The 21,985-nt window shown below is 44.1% G+C and overlaps 1 protein-coding gene across 1 annotated transcript in view; it reads right to left on the reverse strand.

Annotated features, from left to right (window-relative positions):
- Positions 1-19,887: 19,887 nt before the first annotated feature.
- The window catches only part of LOC310876053 (uncharacterized protein), a gene marked incomplete at both ends in the record, with an annotated part of 24,434 nt that continues 22,336 nt past the window's right edge, over positions 19,888-21,985 (reverse strand). The window contains 2 exons of the mRNA XM_083789500.1: positions 19,888-19,982; positions 21,165-21,280. Of these exons, the coding sequence (XP_083645626.1) occupies positions 19,888-19,982; positions 21,165-21,280 (211 nt within the window). The remainder of the gene's footprint in view (positions 19,983-21,164; positions 21,281-21,985) is intronic.

Consider the following 21,985-nt stretch of genomic DNA (forward strand, 5'->3'; position numbering starts at 1 on the left):
AGATCGTGTCTTGGTTGTCAACGCCGTGTAAAACAGAATTTAATGTACCTTTTTGCGGCTTACGCCTTTTTTTTATTGGTTTTTGAAGGGACAGACAGTAGGCTGACAGGAAACGGGAGAGAGATGGGGGAAGACATGCAGTAAAGGCCGTGTCGGGTTCAAGAGTCGAACCCGTGGCACACTGCGACGGATTGCCAGTCGGGTGCCCAGACAGTTACACCACTGTCTGGGCCCTGGCAAAGTATTCTTTTGTATTATGTGTTCTTGTTCTTTTCTGTTATTTTTTTAATTAGTGCTGATTCAATCTATTCTGTAGGCAATTCGGATAATTTCCTTTTATTTTCTGTGTTGTTCTTTTGCATTCCAATCCATCCTGCGGCTATACACAACAGAATAGTGTGTCTCTGCTACTGAAAATCCTCTCTTTGCACAATCCCTGCCATGGGCTACGTAGTACATGTCAGAGCAATAGTCCTCGTTTATGTGAAGTGCCTCATTAATTTACACAATATTGCACTAGCTCCTATAGCAGACTGTATTAACCTCATTGATTTCCCCCCCCCCCCCCCCCCCCCCAATATCCATCTCAGACAGTAATATTGCACAGATCCCATGCATGGCCTTCCAGCTACAGTATGTCCATCTCTCATCCGCCTCATGCATATATCCATTGAGTATTATTGATTTTTTTGCAAGGTTGGGGTTAGGATTAGGATTAGTCAGTGTAGGTTTAGTGGTTGGATTCATTCTAAGCCGCGTGGCAGCAGTGTCCTGCACCGAGAAATGGCTTCTAGATATTTTATCTTATCTTTATTTTGGGGCTTTAGACTTGTATTGAAAATATCAATACCATTGTTTATGGTGAATGAAGCATAAAGGGGGGGGGGGGGGGGGGGGGGACGACGACACCGACACCTCATATGTCAAACGGTTGCATTTAAAGATTGAAATTCAAAACTAGCAAAAGTAGAAGATCTACAAGTTCAAAGCGGGTCCCTTGACTCCCTTCAAAGCCGAATTTCCAGCTTGCAGATCTGTCACGGTGCGTGTCATGGACCCAAAAGCAGAACAAGCAGGTCAAGTCCAGTATTTATTAGCAGCAAACAGGACATATACACAGGCAGGAACACGACGTAACAATAATTTATAATCTAGCAAGGAAACACTGAACACAGGGAGACTTAAATAGACACAGACTAACTACACACAGGTGAAACATTAACTACAAACACCACATGATTGGCTGATAACTTAACTTGACACAGGTGGACTCAAGTTAGCAATCAGGGTAGACACAAGACAGTAGTAAACAAATAGAGTAGACAGGAAAAAATAGGAATATAACTACACAATAAAAGCACACAATTCATGACAAGATCTGCTGCTTTTGATAGTTTTGTGCGACGCTGTAGTATGATCAAGTAGGCCAGTAGGGAAATATATATATATATATATATATTAGCCATGAGTGTGTTTCCAGTAAGCTTTGGTTCATGGAAGAGAAACAACTCCCCTGAACTGCTCTCCGTTCCAACCTGTTTCACTCGGTCGCCATTGAAACGCATGGAACTCTGCTCTGTTCAGTGTTGCCAGATTTTGGCAGGGAGAACAATCGACCGGCTCGGACCGGGTCTACGAAAACAAAAAAATAAATCAAACAGAAACCTCGTATGGGGAGACACAATGTTTTCAGAAGGGGGCAGGGGGTCCTGCAGACAAATGCATATTAATCTTGCCATGGAAATGTTTAAGAACCACTTATTTTGGTCGGAAACCAGCCCAAATAAGCAACACTTTACACTTACACTTTAGAAACAACAATAACAAAAAATCCAACTGCCAATATTTACATGCAACTATACAAAAAATAAGCCAAAAGTCACTTATAGTAAGCAGACATGGCAACACTGGTGCTGTTTCTCGTGCATCAGCAGTCCGTGTTTTTTTTAAATGCTCGTCTGAAATGGCGTGGCCCCCTCGACACGTTCCGGGGGGTCTGGATGTTCCGGGGACCCCCACACGGTAACTGTCATTTCTCGGCCGTTTCGGATGCGGGGCGGCTCGCTGGAACCTGGGCACGTTCCTGTGGGTCTCGAAGTTCCGGGGACCCCCACACGGAGTTTCACCACTCAGTTCACACGGGTGTGATGTATTTAAATTAAAAACACCACAGGCCCTACTACTGTAGCGTACCTTCAACTGTCAAGCTTTCATTACCAACAGAAAGGCAACGTGTCAGGCTTTCATTACCAGTAAAGCATGTCTCAAAAATATATTATTTCTTGAGATATTTTTCAAAAGCCTCTTCTTCTCCAAGGACATGGAGGGACATTCTTCTATACTAGGCAGAGGGAGGCAGAACGTCTGTCTCCATTAAAGACGATCGATGCATGTACCCAGAAAGAAGCTGTTGTCAAACTGAGACGCACTCTTTGTACTGTCTATATACCTGACATTATTTTGTACGAGCCCGTGCATAGGTCTGCTATACTGTCATCTATACCGGCTGACTTAAAGCGAGTACAGCTGTGGAAGAAATATATTCCAGCACAAATAAACAATAAAACACTAAGGAAGTCAATAAATAACAACATTAACTCAAATCTTTGGGTCCCACTGTGTGACTGTGTGACCACTGTGCTCTTAGTACATCATCCCAGTGGTGGGAAAGTATACTTGCATGTTTTACTTAAGTAAAAGTATCAATACTGCAATTTAGAAATACTCTAAGTAAAAGTATGGAATTATATACCTTTACTTGAGTAAAAGTACAACAGTATTGGCATGAAAATGTACTTAAAGTACCAATAGTAGAAAGTAGGCTATACTATGCACAATGTACCATTTCACAAGTTTTCAACTGTATAAAAATCTACAAGCTAACAATGAGTCACATCAAATGGCCAAAATGTATATTGAGCTGAAGTTGATGATGTGTTGGAATGCTAATTGAAATCTACAAAGTAACTAGTAAGCTAGTAAGCTAAGCTCCAAATAATTGCAGTATGTACAACATTTGGATCTGAGATGTAGTGAGTAGTATTGGTAATCAAGTAAAGTAGGCCTCCAAATACCTCCAAATGGCACTCAAGTACAGTACTTAATTAAAGAGGGAGTGCCACAATTTTTGTATTTTTCCAGTTTTTCATGTGTCTATGAGGTGACGGTACTTCATTAGACACCCTGGAGTCGTTTTTATGTGCAATGGTGTATTAACTTTGTATCTAGGGTTTCTTCCTGGAGGCTGAACCCTTGACAGTCAAATGGGCCAATGAAATAAAGAGTAATATAGTGACATCACACTATCAGCCCCTCCCCTAACCCCTCCCCCTTTATCAGACAACTACAGCTGTGGGTGCGGCTTCGGTTCAGGTGGATCACCACCCACCAGGCAAACCAGGCATACTTAATGAACCACATAAAAGCATGATTTAAACACATACTTTTTGGAAAAAGTTCTTCCTCCTTATATTATAAAATCACACCCGTGTGAACTGAGTGTCGCAACTCCCCTCCCCCCCCCCCCCCCCCTCCTCTCCTCTCCTCTCTCTCTCATTAGCAGGCAACAGGCAGCACCAATACTATCTCTCTCTCTGTTTCTGGCAAACAGCGCCCCCTACTGGTACTAATAGTCATATACTCGTTCCAATGGCCACATAGGCGGACGTGCTCATGGCCACATAGGCGGACGTGCGTTGGAGTGTACGCCTTGGAGTGCCTTGGAGTGGTTGCACCACTCAATAATACCTGATGATCATGTTTTAGGGTGGGAAAAAAATCGTGGCACTCCATCTTTAAATGTACTTTGTTACTCGCCACCACTGTACTGTACAATACATCACCATCAAAGATGTTCCCTGTACTCCCAAAACTATTCCCCTCACACCAGACATCCTGTATACTCTTTCTATACTCTTATGCATTATGAAAGCAGAGTTTCCCGCCCGCTCGGATCCCCTCCGGCAGTGGATGGTGAAAGAACACGCCTCTGTGCATTATCATCATCATCTCCCTTTGTCTGCTTTCACCAGCTATATACAGTATCTGTCATACCGCAGATAGGACTTTTAAATATTAAAGTGGCATAGAGTCCACGTTCCCTCAAGCCGTCAAGTGGTGGAAAAGACATGTGTGTGTATTATCCATCTACCTGTTTCTATTACCGTGTATATCTATCTAGCTCAGTGGTTCTCAAACCCCTTTTGGCTCAGGCAGGGCACAACCACAAGTTTACCAAGAACTTTTTCATCAACGGCACCCCTAGGATTATGCATTGTTACTTTATTTTATAGCATATTACATTTATGTCATATTTATATTTCCGCCTAAAATACGGTATGTCACGAGTAAGGGCCGATTCATACTCCTATTTTAGAGCCGAATAAAAGTCGGTTCGGCGCTGTAGAGCCTACAATTTGACGTCATTTGAGGTTCAGGGGGGCGGGTACCGTCCTAAAGTCGGCTCTTCGGTGCTACTGAAATTTTCTGACGAGCCGAAATCATTTCGGCACTACAGCGCCGAAACAGCGGTAAAATAGGAGTATGAATCGGCCCTAAAACTTGAGCCAAAATATCAGTTTAGGACGTCTGTCTGTCTGTCTGTCTGTCTTATGGGCATTGAGTTGACCAATTACATGTGCAGGGAGCATTTTTTGCCACAGGCTGTGGGATCTGTGTTTTTACGGTCGCAGTTCCCGCAGGCTATGGGATTGGTTATGGACTGCGGCTATAGAGTGTCGCAGTCCCGCCCCCTTTCATGGCGACCCCAGGCCCAGGAAATAATTCCCAATGCATTTTTCCCATAGACATTTCAAAAAGTATTTATTTAAACACCTTTTAAGTGTCGTACAAAGCCAACTCGAGTTGTGACAAACACAATATTTTGGACCAAAGAAGAAAAAATAAAGAATAATAACCTGTTTTTTCCTTCTTTCTAATTTGTTCGGTCCAAAACATTGTGTTCATTGACATGATTTGTCACAACTCGAGTTGGCTTTGTTCGCAGCGTAAACTTATTTTCTCTGGAAAGGGGGCTGCATAGCAATGCAGCTATGCAGTATGGACTAACACTACAGTAGTGGTTCAAATAGGGGTTCGCATTCACCTACTAGCAATGTGCAATTAAGAAGTAAGGAAAACTGGTGGAAAAGACATTACATCGACCAAGCCTCTGACCTTCTGTGACCTCTAAGGTTATCAGACTTCCCGCATCCACTTATATGAACAATGATGCCTTCACACATTTAGCATTTCCAATAGCAAATGACCAGCGCCACCGCTACGTATACGCGCAATGCGTACTGCGAGTAGGGCAACAAAATGTGCCAAAAAGCGCCAAGCCGACCAATAACAATTTTCTCCGCGGCACCGCTGCGTAGTAACGCACGTCCACACCCATGTATGCGTTCTCGCAAACAGTTTGAAATGGGGAAAAAGCGTAGTTTTAGCAGGAGTTCTGTCCTTTCAGCCATTGCTGCACTAAACAAATTGCCTCGCTGATGATATGGTTTGGTGTATGGGACTTCGGGCTGTATTTTGTGTGTCTTAAGTACCAGGTCTTATTCCCTAACTTGAGTAAACTAAAGACCTGGAGGCGTGATCAATGCCATTTGGCTATTCTGAGTGGCCAAAGAGCATTGATCACGCCTCCAGGTCTTTAGTTTACTCAAGTTAGGGAATAAGACCTGGTACTTAAGACACGCAAAATACAGCCCTTCATGTATTGTCTTGGTGTTATGTTGTTGTGTGCTACATTATGTTTCTGTTGGAACAGACCGTGAAGATGAATATCCCTGAGGGGAGAATAAAAGACAAGTATTATTCATACACTGATGAAGGCCAGAGTCAAGTTAGTCAACTAAAGTTGATTTCTACAACAGTAATTAGCCTCGGTACCCTGCAGGCTTTGGTTTTTGTTCACTTTCGGCTGAAAAACAAAAGCCTGGAGAAACCTATTGGAAAACTGTCATAGGAAGTGGGAATCAACTTGTAATTCCAATAACAGTGCAAAGGCGCGTCGCTCCGGGCACCCACCGCTCTAGACCAGAAATCACACAGGCTGGGGCAGGCTCCAACAGTGTAGTCCTACTACAAGAGTTAAGTCTTTTTTATATCCCACGCTTTTGTATAAACCAATTATCTGATGCAATCCTGGGCTATACACTCCCTCTGCCAACCTGGGGAGAGCAACGGACTGACCTCATGCTTCCTTCAATGAATGAGAAGTCTCCGCTTCTTCTCACCTGACCTGCAGTCTTAGAGACCAGGATTACTGCATGTTTTTTGTGAGGTTACCTACATGTACCCTATATAGCCTATAAAGGGACACGGGGAGAACATGCGCAAACTCCATAATGCAGAAAGGCTCTTTCACCAACCCCACCTCAGGTATGGGCACTGATGACACGGAGGAGAAAGAGGAAGTATGCAAGTGTTTACTCCAACTGGACTGTCATTATAGTCCCCTAAAGATATTACATTTCCACATTAGAGTGGAACAGAATTCCCTGAGGCAGCGATAAGTATGTATATGTGTTCCTTCTCCTCGTCCTGAATGGATGACTGAAGATCCATGTACACCATGTCACCTATCCCCTGCGAGTGGCCATAAGCAGCTAGCATGCAGAAATTAATTATGCTCCCTCATGTTTCCGCCACGCTGCATGCGCGCCTCTTCTATATCGTCTCTGTCGGGTGGAAACCTCATTATGTCCAAAGCGTTTCACTTTCCAGGATTCAAATTCAAGAATAGCAGCTTGACAATCTCGCGAATCTGCTATATTTTTCATGGTATTGTGCGACGCTGTAGTATGATCAAGTATAGGGCACTCATTTACAAAAAAGAAAAAAAAACAAGGTTTTGAATATGAAGATAAGAGGTTTCTTCTGCCTGACAATATACTGTATGGTCACTGATCCACACCAGTTATGTGAACAGGTGGAAGTTGTAGAAGAGAGGTCCTCTCAGCACCTCATCATATTAATGCTGACATGCATCATGAGGTGAGGAGAATGGTTTGGGAACTGGAGCAATTTCGTAAAGGCATCCAGCCGAGCACTAATTACCGTCCCCTTTATACGGCAGTGAATATGAACTGATTTGTATGAATGGGTTGATGCATATTAAGTGGATCTTGCTCTTTATACGTTCCCGATACAGAGCTCAGCCTGGTCATGTAATGCACAATGATAAACTACATCCCTTGGATGCAGTTTATCATATTTTTGTGATTTATATCTGGTGAACGGTACAGAACTCATCTGTGCATCCTATATGACAGAGTGGGTCGGCCCTCCTTGGCCGACAGGCGAAATAATAAACATTGGTATCTGTTTATTTTTAAAGTAATTGATGGAACTTTACCGTTGTATATTAAAAGCTCTGCTGGATTGTAATCCTGTAACGTATATAGGACACGCTCCGCAGTCACTGGCTCACACTTAAAGGTCCCAAATGTAAACATGTTGTAGTGCCCCAACCACGTGGAATGATCATCCCTACAGCTTAAATTAAAGATCTGTTCTCCCATAACATAGGCCTACGCTACGGTCAATTTAAATCGTTGATTGCAGACTTACCCCCAAGTGTCTGCAACTGTTTTTAAACTTGCATGCTACATCACGCGATGAGGAAATGTTGCTGTTTTAGCTGTTCCGTTTTTTTTTATTGCTTTGAAATGTTGTACCTCGACGACACTGCAAATGAGGGTCCTTTGAGACTATGTTTCAAAGATTAAGCTAGATATTTTGTCACTTTCATCATTTACTTGACCACTCAAAGCCCAGTGTTTCCCATACACTGGGTCAGCACCCGTGTTTGGGTCACAAGTAGGCTAGTAAATGTCAGTTTATTGTAATTGTATTGTTTATAATATGATTTCAAAAGTTTTTCAAAAGATATTTTTTTCTTTTTTTATTGCCACAATGTGAAAACATCAAATCTACAAGCTCAGAATGTGATGCGTTGTGGACAACATGCTTAATATGGTGAACATACCTTTTGTGACAGACAAAGAATAATTGAAATTAATTAATTATTAATAATACAATATCTTGTGGCAGACCACAAGGGGGGGTAAATGTAAATTCCCATCGAATGGAGGTGTCATTCACTGTCATTCACTGTCGCCTAGGCCTAGGCTACTGTAGAGTTTTGTCTTCGTTGGTGACGAAGCATTATTGTGATATTTGTTATGCTGTGTCGATGAATTGAATTCTTAGGAACACATGGTAACAAGTCCCCAGTACTTTTTGTGCTATCCATGTCTCTGACTGTAGGATATCACATGATGTTTACATTTCTGACCAATAAAGTATTCAATCGATTAAAAACATTATAATCTATCTATCTAATAATTCACCGGACGCTCGCTCGGTCGCTGTCTGTCAGTCAGAGAACTTCCTTAGCATAGAGCAAGACAGCTGCTCGCTTTCTGCGCCATCTCACAACGCCACGACGCACGGACCGCCTGACGGAACCTAGCGCCGCACAGCCCTGTCCTCCAACCTCAATATGCCCTGCATTACACACGCCAAACATTCTAACATTCATCTTAATTAAATGAATTTGCTGAAAGCCAGCTCTGACAGTTGGATGCATGTTAACGTGAACAAAGATATTCAATAACTTCCATTTATAGGCAGAATATCACCACCAAATTTACATCACACATCAATGGTGTACTTATGATTGTACTACAGCATTTACTTGCAAAATAAACGTTTAATTAGCTTACTTTTGTGCCCAACCCAACTTCCCAACACCATCTCCCCCCCCTATCACATTACCCACAATCAACATCATTTTCTGTTCATATATTCAGAACGGGTAAGGACTAGTGTGTAATATACAGTATATATATATCCCCACCCACCCTGAAAATCGAACCCTGAATGCAATATAAACAGCCTTGTTTTACAATAATGTGATGAGTGGATGAAGATAAGATGGTAGGCTATTTATCTATATTATTTGGGTTATTGATGGGAAGTATTTAGCATTGTCCTTGTTTTTACTGTCTGCAGGCCTATTGGCATTCTGCTTTGTGGACGCAGTACTAATACATAATGCACGAAGAAACACTACAGTACAGTATATTTAACGGTTGGTGGTGTCTAAACAAATCTAACTCAGCAGTGCTACAAGCTAACAAGCATAATGAATAAGAGTGTGTGTGTGTGTGTGTGTGTGTGTGTGTGTGTGTGTGTGTGTGTGTGTGTGTGACTGTGTGTGTGTACGCGTGCGCACACGCCTGTGTGCGTGCGTGCACGCGCATGCGTGTGTGTGTGTGTTTGCGTGGCCTTCTATATGGAATAAGGCCAATGGAATTGGACAACTAAACTGGACAGCCTTATGGGATTCATATTAGATTTTCAATAAATAACTTATAATAATAATAATGAAAGTGCAGAGGTTGCATTTACTGTAGATATAATTTTGGCCACTGCTACAGAGCTGACAATGAGGTTATCTTCCCTTCTTCTCTGGAAGCCTGCCTCAAAGCAGACCAGAGGTAGAAAACTGTCGTTCTCTGAGGTCATCGCTAGGGACACATGCATCAGTAAGCAGGAACTGGGGATGGTAATGAAGGACTAGAAAGTCTGGCATGGCATTGGGTGCGTTCGGAAATGCGCCATGAACGCACTGGTGTGCTCTCTTGTCGTTCGTTTATTCAGTGCACTCGGTGCGTTGTCGTTCGAAAATCCAGTGCTCTGCGCACCGGGTGTGCCGAGTGCCCGCATTGAGCGACCCTACCCTGAAGCTGGGTTTGTCCGGTGTGATTCGTGTGAATGCGTCACAGCTGTGGTCGTTCGTAAATAAGGCACACTGAACGACCACCACACTCAACAAACTGACCACATTCCCGGTGCGCATTTCCGAACGCACCCATTGTGAAATCCATGATCTCGACCGCGGTCGATAAATGATGATGGCCTGACCTGGTACCCCTAAGGACCCAAAACCCTAACCCTAACCTCACACACTAACCTACATCAGACTTTTTCACGTCAAGGACCCCACAAATTGACACTAATTATCCCGCAGACCCCCTTTTGAAGAGATATGCCAGGGACCCCCATAGGAGAAGATTTGTACGGCTCTAGCAGAGATTCTCAACCCGTTTAATTTCAAGGACCCCCAGTTTGATATGAATTAGTCTACAGACCCCCATTTAATGGCATTTCTATCTCTGGGAACCCAATTTATATTGTAAAATCAATGTTAATTTAACTCTGAGAGTGTACAAGTACCAGGTCCATTTGGTTCCATTTGTACACTCTCAGAGTTACAGACCCATAAGGATCCATTTGGTTCCAAACTATAATTTACCTGGGGACCCCCTGGAACTCTCTCAAGGACCCATGGGGGTCCCCGGACCCCACTTTGGGAACCACTGATCTACAGGTGCTTCCCAACAGGTCCTGTCACGGTCTCCGGGGGCAGCGGTGGCCTAAGGGTTAGAGAAGCGCCCTTGTTGCCGAAAGGTTGCCGTTTCGATTCACCGGACAGGCAGGAAAAATCTGGGTGGGGAAGTGATTGGTCATCACTCACCCAACACCGCTGAAGTGCCCTTGAGCAAGGCATTGAACCCCCAACTGCTCCCCCTGGAGCTGCTTAGTGACCAACAGTATAAGACTGTGGTTGTACTGGTCAGCTCCCAGGTTTTAATGTGTGTGTGTGTGTGCGCGCGCGCGTGTGTGTGTCTGTCTGTGTGTTTCTATGTGCAGGGCGTTGCTGAAAATGAGCACCTGTGCTCAGCTACTTCCCTGGGTAGATAAAGGATAAAAATATATAGGAAATAGGCATGTCTCCTGGCTCCCAGCTTTGGCACACATGTCTCGTTTTCCTCGGTTAACACACCTACCTGCATTATCTCATTGATCTGACAGTCATTTAAGCCCTTCAACTTATCTCACTGTGCTCCCGTGTTTGTTGTGCTGCCAGCTGCCACTCACTCGTTTCCTCTGCTCCACCCTCTGAGCTGCCTGCTTGATGCCTGCCGGCTTCTGACCTGCTTGCAGTGGTGGAAAGTAACTTAAGCAAGTATGTAGGCTACTTACTTAGTAAAATGTATGTTTTTTTTTGTTTCGTTTTTTTACTTTTAAGTGAGTATTTCCAATTTCCAATACTTACTCAACTACATCTCAGAGGGGAATATTGTACTTTTACTCCCAATACCTCATTTGAAAACTTGAGTTACTAGTAGATTTTCATTATTACCAGTATTATTACAAAACATACATTAACAACATTTTGAAATAACATTTCTGCATGATGAGTACTTTTGGTAGCCTACTTTTGTACATTTTGATGCCAATACATTTGTACGTTTAGTCAAGGAATGTTGAATACCGAACATTTACTGTACTTGAGTATTATTTTTACATTGTGGTGTTGATACTTGATACAGAGACATGTGAGTACTTCAGTGCCTGCCTGCCTCATCCTCACTGCATGGTCTTACAATTTAAAATGTAGGCATTTACTAGAGCTAAATCCAGAGCAGTGTCTGAACATTGTTGAGAGCAGCAGCAGCAGCAGCATGATAGTAGCAAAGCAAGCAGGAATGAGCAGTGCAAACTTCCAGAATAAATTGTGTAATGGAGTGTGTGTGTGTGTGTGTGTGTGTGTGTGTGTGTGTGTGTGTGTGTGTGTGTGTGTGTGTGTGTGTGTGTGTGTGTGTGTGTGTGTGTGTGTGTGTGTGTGTGTGTGTGTGTGATTGATTGAATGAGTGAGTGCAGGATGTGGAGTTGAGGCGGCCCAATGGACAGCCGCCAGCGACTGCACTGAGTTTCCATACTTTGCGCAGACACATTATTTCTTGCTTAATCCGCTCCACCTATATACCTCCATTGTCTCTTTCATTCTGTTAAAGTGGTTCAAAATGACTGCTGGGGACCCTCCCATGACGAAAATGTCCGTCTTCAATGATGCTGCAGCTGCCCAGGTGTCCAGGTCGATGTTCAGGGCCTCCATGTCTCTCTTGCGGATGTCTTTTTAGTGCAATTTTGGTCTGCCTTTCGGACGTTTTCCCTGAACTAATTCTCAATAGAGGAGATCCCTGTTATTTTCATAACTCTCCTTCAATAGGCCTATACACACTTTTGTGGACGGTCATAAGTGCAAACGAGTGAAATATCACTTTAATATGTGTCGAAGATCTCATGGGTAGATAGAGGCAGGCCGCCTGGGAATCGTTTTGCCCAGTCTACTTACGTTTATAGCCGTCTTAGCTCTGGTCCATAGCCAATGCTTCTATGATTCTGCCCTGCATTGGCTATGCTACTTTCGCTTTTAAATCTCACATGGAACTCAGACCAGAGTCCTGCACGGGTCCAATTTTCGATACCCGCACCCGTCCCGCCCGTCAATCATCAGTTCCGCAACCCGTGATTTATATAAAACTCGAAACCAGATCCGCCCCACCCGTCAAAAAATGGACCAGTTACGCGCCCCGTTAACCGTTAGCTATCATATAGCTATCATTGACTTTATTTCATCCAACACCGCATGTGGTGTGGTGGTGGGCGGCGGCAGTGTGTTGCACACGGAATGGAAGACATGTAGTTGACTGAGGCTACTGCTGCTTATTATCACAACATGAAGTTATATAGGCCTATCATGATTTGGACCTAAATGGCATATTGGCATAATATATCAACCAGGAGAGGACGATAAAAAAAAGATTAGCCTGATGAGTCGACCGTCTTGATCCAAGGCTGTTTCAGACACGGTCGTCACTCATCAGGCTAAGCTTTACATCTTGTGTTGAATGTTGGCATTATAATCCCTTGGTGTTTCATCAGTGCGAGCGAAAATATAGGCTACAGGCTGAGGCTGCAGCCTGGTGATAACAAAAATAAACTCCACGCGTGAAATGCTACGAAAAGGAAGCAAGGATTCGGCCGTGATGTCACATCACTGACGATTCCTTGGGCATTGTTACGGATTTAACTTGTCTCCGCTGTTGAGGAAAACCCCCAGCTCAGCTGCTGTTTATAATATCGTGCATTGCGGGTCCACTGATTAAAAAAGGTCACCCACCCGTGTTGCATGGCGTTCCGCCCGTACCCGTTAACTTATAAAGGTACAGTATATTGTCCCACACGTTCCCACCCGTCAAACTCGGGTACCCACGGGATACCACGGGTATCCGACCCGTTGCAGGACACTGACTCACACCAGCCTCTCCTCTTTAGCGTATTTAAAAATAACGTTTTTTCTACTCACCAAAACAAAGGCGGGTTTTGTCATTAGAAAGCCTACTTTCCTTAGTGGACGCACTCTGAACCCCCCACCACACGTATAAACGGTACATTTTTTTTCACCGGAGGAAAAATATTCTTATGAGGCAGTTCTCTGGGCAATATCGGTAGAGGGCGCATTGGAGTAACTACAAGTATTTTTTTCCCGGTGGAAACAAAATCCCTTTTTGGTGTGTACCGTACAGTTTCCACTTCCCCGTATAAGAGTTCAAAAATGACGAAATGAAGTCAGTGGTTAGTAAAAGACACAAACAAACCAAACAAATCCTTTAGTTCTAATGCTGTGAATGAGCGTGGGCGGGGGTGCTCGGTTTGCCCGCTAGCCTTCGCAGAGCTGTGCATGTGTGGCGTGGGCGATGGAGCCAGATGCTGTGGCAGTGTGCTGACTGTGCTCTCTATGTTTCTGTCATGCACTTCCCCTTTCACGCACTGCATGCACTGCACGCACGCACTTGCCATTTCAAGTCCAGGGCACGACCTATTTCATTACAAATGTTTTCTGAATCAGTATAGCTAGTGTTGGTTCTCACACTTTCAAGATTTTTCAAAATGTTCAAAAACAGTGGATGTACAAGCTCCCTGCGCTGCACGAAGCGCTGTGAGCTTGTACATCTGCTGTTTTTGAATAACCACAGCTAAAATATAATTAAACACAATTAACGATTAAGACCGGAGGCCGATTCTAATGCCTTCTAAATCAGTGGTTCTCAAACGTTTTCGTGTCAAAGGACAAAATTATATGCATTTGGCAGCGGACCACCATCTGAAAATGTTTTGTGCAGGATTACTGTTTTAAAAATACAATACAATTAATTAAATGAACACTTTCAAGGCTTTTCAAACATTTCAAAAAGTCTAAGAAGAGGGAAGAGGGAATCCCACGGCGGCATCTGGGAACACCGTTACCTGCCCAATCACCTGCTAAATCAGCGCGGATGGACCGACAGCTGCGTGACCGCGCCCCACCTATAGCCAGCACTCTGTGGCGACTGTGGCTCAGGAGGTAGAGCAGGTCGTCCAATGATCCATGGTTCGGCGGTTTAAATCCCGGCTCCTCCTGTTTACATGTCCTTGGGCAAGACACTGAACCCCAAATTGCTCCCGATGTGCTGGTTGGTACCTTGCATGGCTTCCTCCGCAATCGGTGTATGAATGGGTGAATTTAATCTATGTAAAGCGCCTTAGATAAAGGCGCTATATAAATGCACCATTTATTTAAGGGGCACAGCGGCACAGTTGGTAGTGCTGTCGCCTCACAGCTAGAAGGTCCTGGGTTCGATTCCCGCTCGGGACGCTTTGGCCGCTGGCGGTGTGTTTCCTCCTCCCCGTCATCAGCGCCCATACCCGAAGGCGGGGTTGGCGAAAGGGCCTTTCTGTGTGGAGTTTGCATGTTCTCCCCGTGTCCCCTAGGGTAGGTACACTCACAAAAAACATGCAGTAATCCTGGTCACTAAACTGCCAGCCGGGGCGCCTGATGGATGGGAAAGGAACTGGTTGGAATAACGTGTTCCTTCCACGTGCTACGTCCAACCAGGGAAACTCCCCCCTGTGTAAAGGAGCAACTTGGACACTCAGGCATGAAGGAAGCATGAGTTCAAGTCTTTTGCTCTCCCCTTGTCCCCCATATATGGGGACTAGGTTGGTGGAGGGTGTGTAGAGCCCAGGATCACTTTAGATGATTGACACAGGGGTGAAAAATGGGTTACAAAATTGTGGGATAAAAAATATATTAAAAAATAAATGCACTATTTCGGCAGGTTCGGCGTGCGGCTCCTCTCAGAAATATCACTTATATGGACCTCTGAAGTAACCTTGTGTTTCTCATTTCTAGGCTCTGTATGACGGTTGGAACACTCCGCCATAGAAACCCCCCACCAGAGTGAGAACAGAATAATAAAGTAACTAGTAAGTAAGTAATACAAATACCTACTTTATATATATATATATATATATATATTTATATATATATATATATATATATATATATATATACACACTACATGACCCAGCACGGGTGATTTGTAACCTTCACGGGTGAGTTGTAACCCGCAGCATGGGTGATTGGTAACCCGCAGCACGGTGAGTTGTAACCCGCAGCATGGGTGATTGGTAACCCGCAGCACGGGTGATTTGTAACCCGCAGCACAGGTGATTTGTAACCCGCAGCACGGGTGATTTGTAACATCAAATTTACCTTCATAGGTCTCGAGCTAAAAGTACTATACTATACTGCTCATTTACAGGGTGAAAATTTCTAAAATTGCTTTGCTTGCACATTTATTAGTCGTCTAGCTTCTGATGTACTGTACTGTACTGTACTGTACTGTACTGTACTGTACTGTACTGTACTGTACTGTACTGTACTGTACTGTACTGTACTGTACTGTACTGATAAGTTAACATGTATGTGTGTGTTAGGCTGCACAATGGTGACACTTGGTTTTTAAAACCAAGCAAATGCTATTTTCGTGCTCGGACACAGCCAGCCAGCCAGGGACACACAAAGCTCCTTAATGAAGTGGTTGCACCGCTTAAAACACACTGCAGTGGGCAATCAATCTGCCATGCAGATGCTGGGCTCAGCTTTCCACACAGCACAGTGGCTCTGTTAGGCCCAATTTCATTATCGGAATCTGCCAACAGCAGGAGGCTGCTAGCTCCTCTGAGGGCTTAGGAGCAGCTTTGCTGGGTTTTTTTCCCTTGCAGAAAAACGTGGGTCGGTTGCTGATGCCCACCCTGAACTATCCGTTGTAAATGGTATATTGCCGTTTGGACAATAATTCGTTCCTTCTATGTTAGTGGTTTTCAATCCCCAGCTTCATTCCAAGGCCCGTTATATTGGGCATTTGAGCCACGGACCACCATTTGACGAGATGTAGAGCCTCTCAGACCCACTGTAGAATATTTTGTTGTTGAATAACATCCTACAGTACAGTAGATAGTAGAGAGATAACAGGCAAACATTGATCAAAATAACAATTCTTCTACATTCTCTAATTTTGTAGACTTCTTGTAAAGAAGAATGCAGATGTTTAACAATAATTTAACTCAAACCATAGGTTACCAGGTCAACAATTTGCATTTAGAAATGTGTTCCGCACAGTTTCACGGTCAATTAAAAAAGCCTCATCACCAAAATAATTATTCGCAAGGACCCATATGCATTTCTTTAAACAGCCAAAGTATAACGCATGGTTAAAGTGGTTAAAGAGAGTGATATCAATGCATCAGTCGTTCTAATACTGTCTACTCAGCTCTTTAGTAAACAGAAAAAGACACAGGCCAGGCTCAGGCTACCAATTCAATCCAACCAAGACCAATGACTAATACACGTACAAGATATAAGCAAATTAAATTGGAAGTGATGAAACAAATAAATGACTGAATGAGCAGACAAAGTTGGAACTGAACTCTTTGTAGCGTAGGGTTCTCTTGGCATTTGTAACCCCCTGAAAATACATTTTCCGGAATATATAGCTTAATTTACCCTTTTAACCCAAAACCTTTCATTTTGGGAAAGCAATTACATTTCTCTTATCGCACAATTGCATACTGGTAGCTTTGCAAGAAAGAACAAACAGAATGCACAGTAACAAGTAAATAGCATTTTAATAAAACTTTTCTGGATGTGTGTGTGTGTGTGTGTGGATGTGGATGTTATTTAAACAGGTGATTTCAATGAGACAGAGACCTTGGTGTCTCATTCTCAAGAGAGACGTGGCCAGACAGCATGCAACTCATACAAAGAATAATGAAGGTAATTAATTGGTTCAAGGGAGGGTCTCCTCCAGCCTCCGCAGTTTCAACATGACTATAGAGCGTCGCAGTCCCGCCCCCCTCGTGAGACCCGGGGAACAAATCCCCGTTCATTTTGCTCATACAGTAGACTTTTCAGAAAGTTTTTATTTAAAGACGTTTACCCTGCGGACAAAGCCAACTCTTGTCGTGACAAATCATGACAATAAACACAATGTTTTGGGCCAAACGAAGGTTACAACACTTTTTTTGTTGTTTTTCTTCTTTGTAATTATTTGTTTGGTCCAAAATATTGTGTTTGTTGTCATGATTTGTCACGACTCGAGTTGGCTTCGTACAACGCTTAAAAGGTCTTTAAATAAATACTTTATTATTATGAAAGACTGCAACGCTCTATACAGTCAGGACGTTTCTGGGAAATGAGCATTTGTGCCTGTCGTAGACATGCGCAGAGCAAGTTCAGTCAGGGAACCTCAGTCCAGTTGCTGCCGGCCGTTAATTGGGCCGCCTCAGCATCATGCGATTCACTCAGCCAATCACACACTCACTCCATCTTCATACCGGCTACTTTAACCGGAGGTTTGCATTTCTCCTCCTGCTTCCTTTCTTGCTGCTGCTGTATCAGCGTTAGGGTTGGGTTTCGGAACCGGGTCAATTTCGGTTCCGACATTGCGGATCCGGAGCCGGTTCCATAGTTTTTTTAATAACGGTTCCCCAAACGGTTCTCATCTGTCGTCATTTAGCTCCGCTGTGTCTGTGCATGCAAGCAAGCAGAGCCTGGGGTGACGTCACCCCACCTACATGAGTGAGTGGGGTCAGGGAGCATACGCCCACTGTTCTGTGCATTCAGCGACCACCGTGGAGCAAGTGGGACTGGGACAGTATGTCGAAGAGATCTCCAAAGTGTGGTTAACAGAGAGGGAAATTACTCTGAGGCTGAGCACGCAAGTGCAATAAATGAATAAATGTGACGCTATAGTTCCCTGGCTGCAAAGGTTGTTGCAACTTGTACCAGTTGCAGTTTTGCACCACGTCCACATTGAGGAAACATCTCAAAATCAATATGCCTGCACATCGCGTTTGTGAGCCATGCGGAAAGCCGTGCCTGCACTCCCTGCAGCTCCACCACAGCCGGCGGGGGATGATGATGATGATGCAAGGCTCGTTCACTTTCCCCAGGCTGGGAAACGTAATAGAAAATAAAAACTACTAATGTCTACAGAGCTTTTCATTAGGCGTGTTGTACAACTGTTGTTAATGGTGTTAATTTAGAACGCCAATGACTCGACGTCTTTCTGTCTGATATTTTATGACTATAGAGCCAAATCAATTTGTCTGCACTTATTTTTACAACTTATAAGCAACTCAACTGCTTTTGATTTGGCTCTAAATTAATCGTGTGGCAGTTTAGGTGCATAGGCTTATATAGATTGATTACTTTATAAACAGTTTGCAGAAAAAAGCACAGGAACGTACAGTAGCCTATACAGTTCAATACAAGTCTGGACAAGAGGATTTTATAATCCAAGAAAGCACTATGGCTTGGTTCCATTAAGGTAAGGGGTCCTTCATATTAAATTAATCTGAACATTAAAGACACCACAACAATATCATTATTGCAATGTGTACTGTAGGCTATTTAATATACCAGGGGTCCTCAACTAGAAATGATGAAGGTCCACAAATATTCTTTTGAATAAGACCGAGGTCCGGTCCCATGCGCGGCGTCCATCGGAGAGCGGGGCTCTATGCCCGTTTAGTATGGTCAAGCCAAGCTTATACAAATCAGATCGCCTTCCACCCAACCAATAATGGGGTGCAGAGTGCAGGCCCGGAGTGGAACTCCAAATCAGGCCGGGAGTTATACGCCCTGGCAGGCCACACTGTGCGCGCGCATAGCGCGCGCCAGAATTTTGGGGGCCCTTGGGGGACATTTTGGGGGCCTTTGCAGCAATTTCACATGAGAAATGTACCATCTGATGTTATTTATATTACTAACTTGAGTACCCCTGTAATATACAGTACAAATTGCAATATAGCCTACAGTACAAATTGCAACAATGATATTGTTGTTGTGGCTAGCTGGTGGTGGTGAAGTTTAAATAATAGTGCCACCTCATAATTGTAAAGTGCATTTTCAATAATTTAATTAAGTAATTTGTGTTTATTATGTATTTGGTTAGGTTAGTTATAATATAAGCTTAATCTATGTCAGAAAAAATGGGAAAAATGTATATTAGGATCCGTTAACCGTTAGTAACCGGAACCGTTGAGAGGGATCCGGGAAGGATCCGGAACCGTTAAAATCCTAACGAATCCCAACCCTAAATTCAGCGTGCTGCTGTATACAAACCTGCTGCTCACCCACCTCCACCCCAGCTACCACCTTGTCGTTTTGGATCTACTGTTTAGGTACGGGGGATTCAGAGTCCCTATGGTTGGGACTGATGCGCTATTGATCTGAGTACCTAAAAAGCAGATCCAATACATCGCCAAACCATAATAAATATATTTCGCATCTTATATTCAATAAATATATATTCCATCCATTCTTGAGTTGTCCTGACTGAACTCAGATTACGGGAAATGTGCTTATCTGTCAGCCCACAGTACAGCCTTTGCACTGCAGCAAGCGGCTGTGACTCCATCAGTGTCAGAGAGCAGCCCCTCTGCCCCCTCTTCCCGTTGTGCCACCAGAGGAGGAACCAGCCCTCCGCCCCAACAGCTGGCCGGGCAGGCACCAGTGGGTGTGCGAGGTCAGGCGTGTGGTGACCGTGTGAGTGTACGTGCGCTGGTCTTCTGCCCCCGTTATGCCACCAGAAGAGAGGAACCAGGCGTTAGTAGTAGCTGTGCCCGTCCTCCGCCCTATCCCAGCTTGTCCTCCATGAGCGCATAATGACTGGACTTATACTCTTTATTATACACTCTTATTATAAGATGGTGGACAATCTCGATGCGTTCTGTGTAAAGTGGGCAATTGAGGGAGTTTTGTGCACAGTGGGAGATCATGATGAGCTGCTTTTCTCTTTCTGATTGTTTTCTCTGGAAGATGGCTGTCTTACTGTAACCTGTTCCCCTTTTGCTCGAAGCTAAGTTAGACTTGTAGTCGAGGGTATACGTATGTAATGGTTTGTATCACCTCAGCAGTGCTCAATAAAGGACTCTTTAAAATAAAGAAAATCAACGAGCGCAGGAACGTGTCCAGGTTGTCACTGACGCGCTGCTGGAAAGGTCAGGGCTTTGAGGAACATCGATCATTCTATCGAGTGGATTGCATCCACTGCGAGCTGCAGAGGGTGAATCCGAAATAACATTATTTTTGTGATTATTATTATTATTTTTTGTGCAAATGGTACCCCTACCCCTACCTCATGGGTTCCTCACCCCGTTCCACATTCATCTCGTTGCTTTTCAATAAGCGGTTAAACTTAAGCAGAGGTGTGTTCTCTTACTAGTGAATGAGTGTTTAAAATGTCTGAAAATACACATTAAGCTATTTAAGATATTTAATAAGTCAACAGACAAAAGAACAACAGTGCCGTAAAACAAGTCTATGAAGCTTTCTAGGAAATCTATGAAAAGGTTTAATCTGAAACATAATTTCATACAATATTGGAGGTGCCATTTCAATCTCAGCTAAGGGGTCTTTGACCTGAAAAAAACGTTGAAGACACCTGCCTGAAGGGAAACTGCGATGGTTCTCTGCTCTAGCTTCCTGACTGCAGCTATTTCAAGCGCGGCCTCTTCTTCCTGTGGTGTCCTCACACTGACCTCCCTGGGCCGCCACCACCACCGACGGAAACCGGTGGGTGCAAAGCATCCGCAAAGTGCCTGGAGCCACTCACACTGTCAATGATGTGTGCATTCATGCTGAGGTAATTGCGATTGCCTGGCGGAAGTCCAGTGATCGCCGGTCACATGCAATAATATTCGGCTCCAAACAGATTATTGCTGGCAATGGAATGACGTCGGAGCTATGGAAGGTGTGGGGAAAGTTGCTGAATGCGACACGGACAGACGGCAGTCTAAATGGCTTGATGTCTCTTTCAACGAGTCCGCTGCTATCTGACAGCACGACAGTGTACACCCGCTGCACATCCAATGGCAGATTTACGCCAACGGTGAACACTTTCAACACTCACCGCCGCCGATGTCGGTGCGGTGCAGAGCTAACTTTAGGTGTCGTAAGGCTGCTGGATTTTGGACACAATTGTATGTCTCAATGGGCGGCTTATACATTTGTGTCAGAGGAACCACGCTAACCACGCGGAAACACGAAATTACAGGTGAAATTCCTGCACCTGTAAAAGACTGTACCGAATGAGTGTCTGCAGGGCCGACCGGCCCTAAGCAATTTGGCGACAATACATCATATGTAAGCTTACATTCTGTAGTTTCATAATGTGGAGAAAGCAGAAAAATGACCATGGTCCCATTGCAATCTGCCGCCCTAGGCCATGGCCTATGTGGCCTATATATATACGAGCCAGCCCAAAGTGTCTGACTATTGTAAACGAAATAGAGCCACCTCCCTATGACAATAGCGCCTGGACAGAATTTGTTTAATTTGGCGATTCTAAGATGACCCAATGTTATTCATTCTCAATAGAAACATAACGTCTGTGACCAAGGGGGGGGGGGGGGGGGGGGGGGATCAACTGATGTCAGGACTTCAGTACTCTAGTGCGATCCATTCAGCAATTGAGTTGATCAATATTTGACATAATCAATGTGTGTCCAAGCGCCGGTTCCAGTGTGGCTTGACGAGACTGTCCGCACACGGTAGCATCGGAAAAGCTACACGTGACCTCTGAGCTGGTTGCTGTTGGTATACTGTATATACGACTCCGACTGTATACGGCTATTATTTACTGCAGAAATTGCACAGCATGGTGCCTCCCTCTCTCTTTCCCTCTCTCTTTATTTCACTGGTAAGGCCAAGGGTTTGGGTCGATTCAAAATG

The sequence above is a fragment of the Protomyctophum parallelum genome (assembly GCF_964188405.1).
Source record: "Protomyctophum parallelum genome assembly, chromosome: 18".
NCBI classification, from domain to species: domain Eukaryota; kingdom Metazoa; phylum Chordata; class Actinopteri; order Myctophiformes; family Myctophidae; genus Protomyctophum; species Protomyctophum parallelum.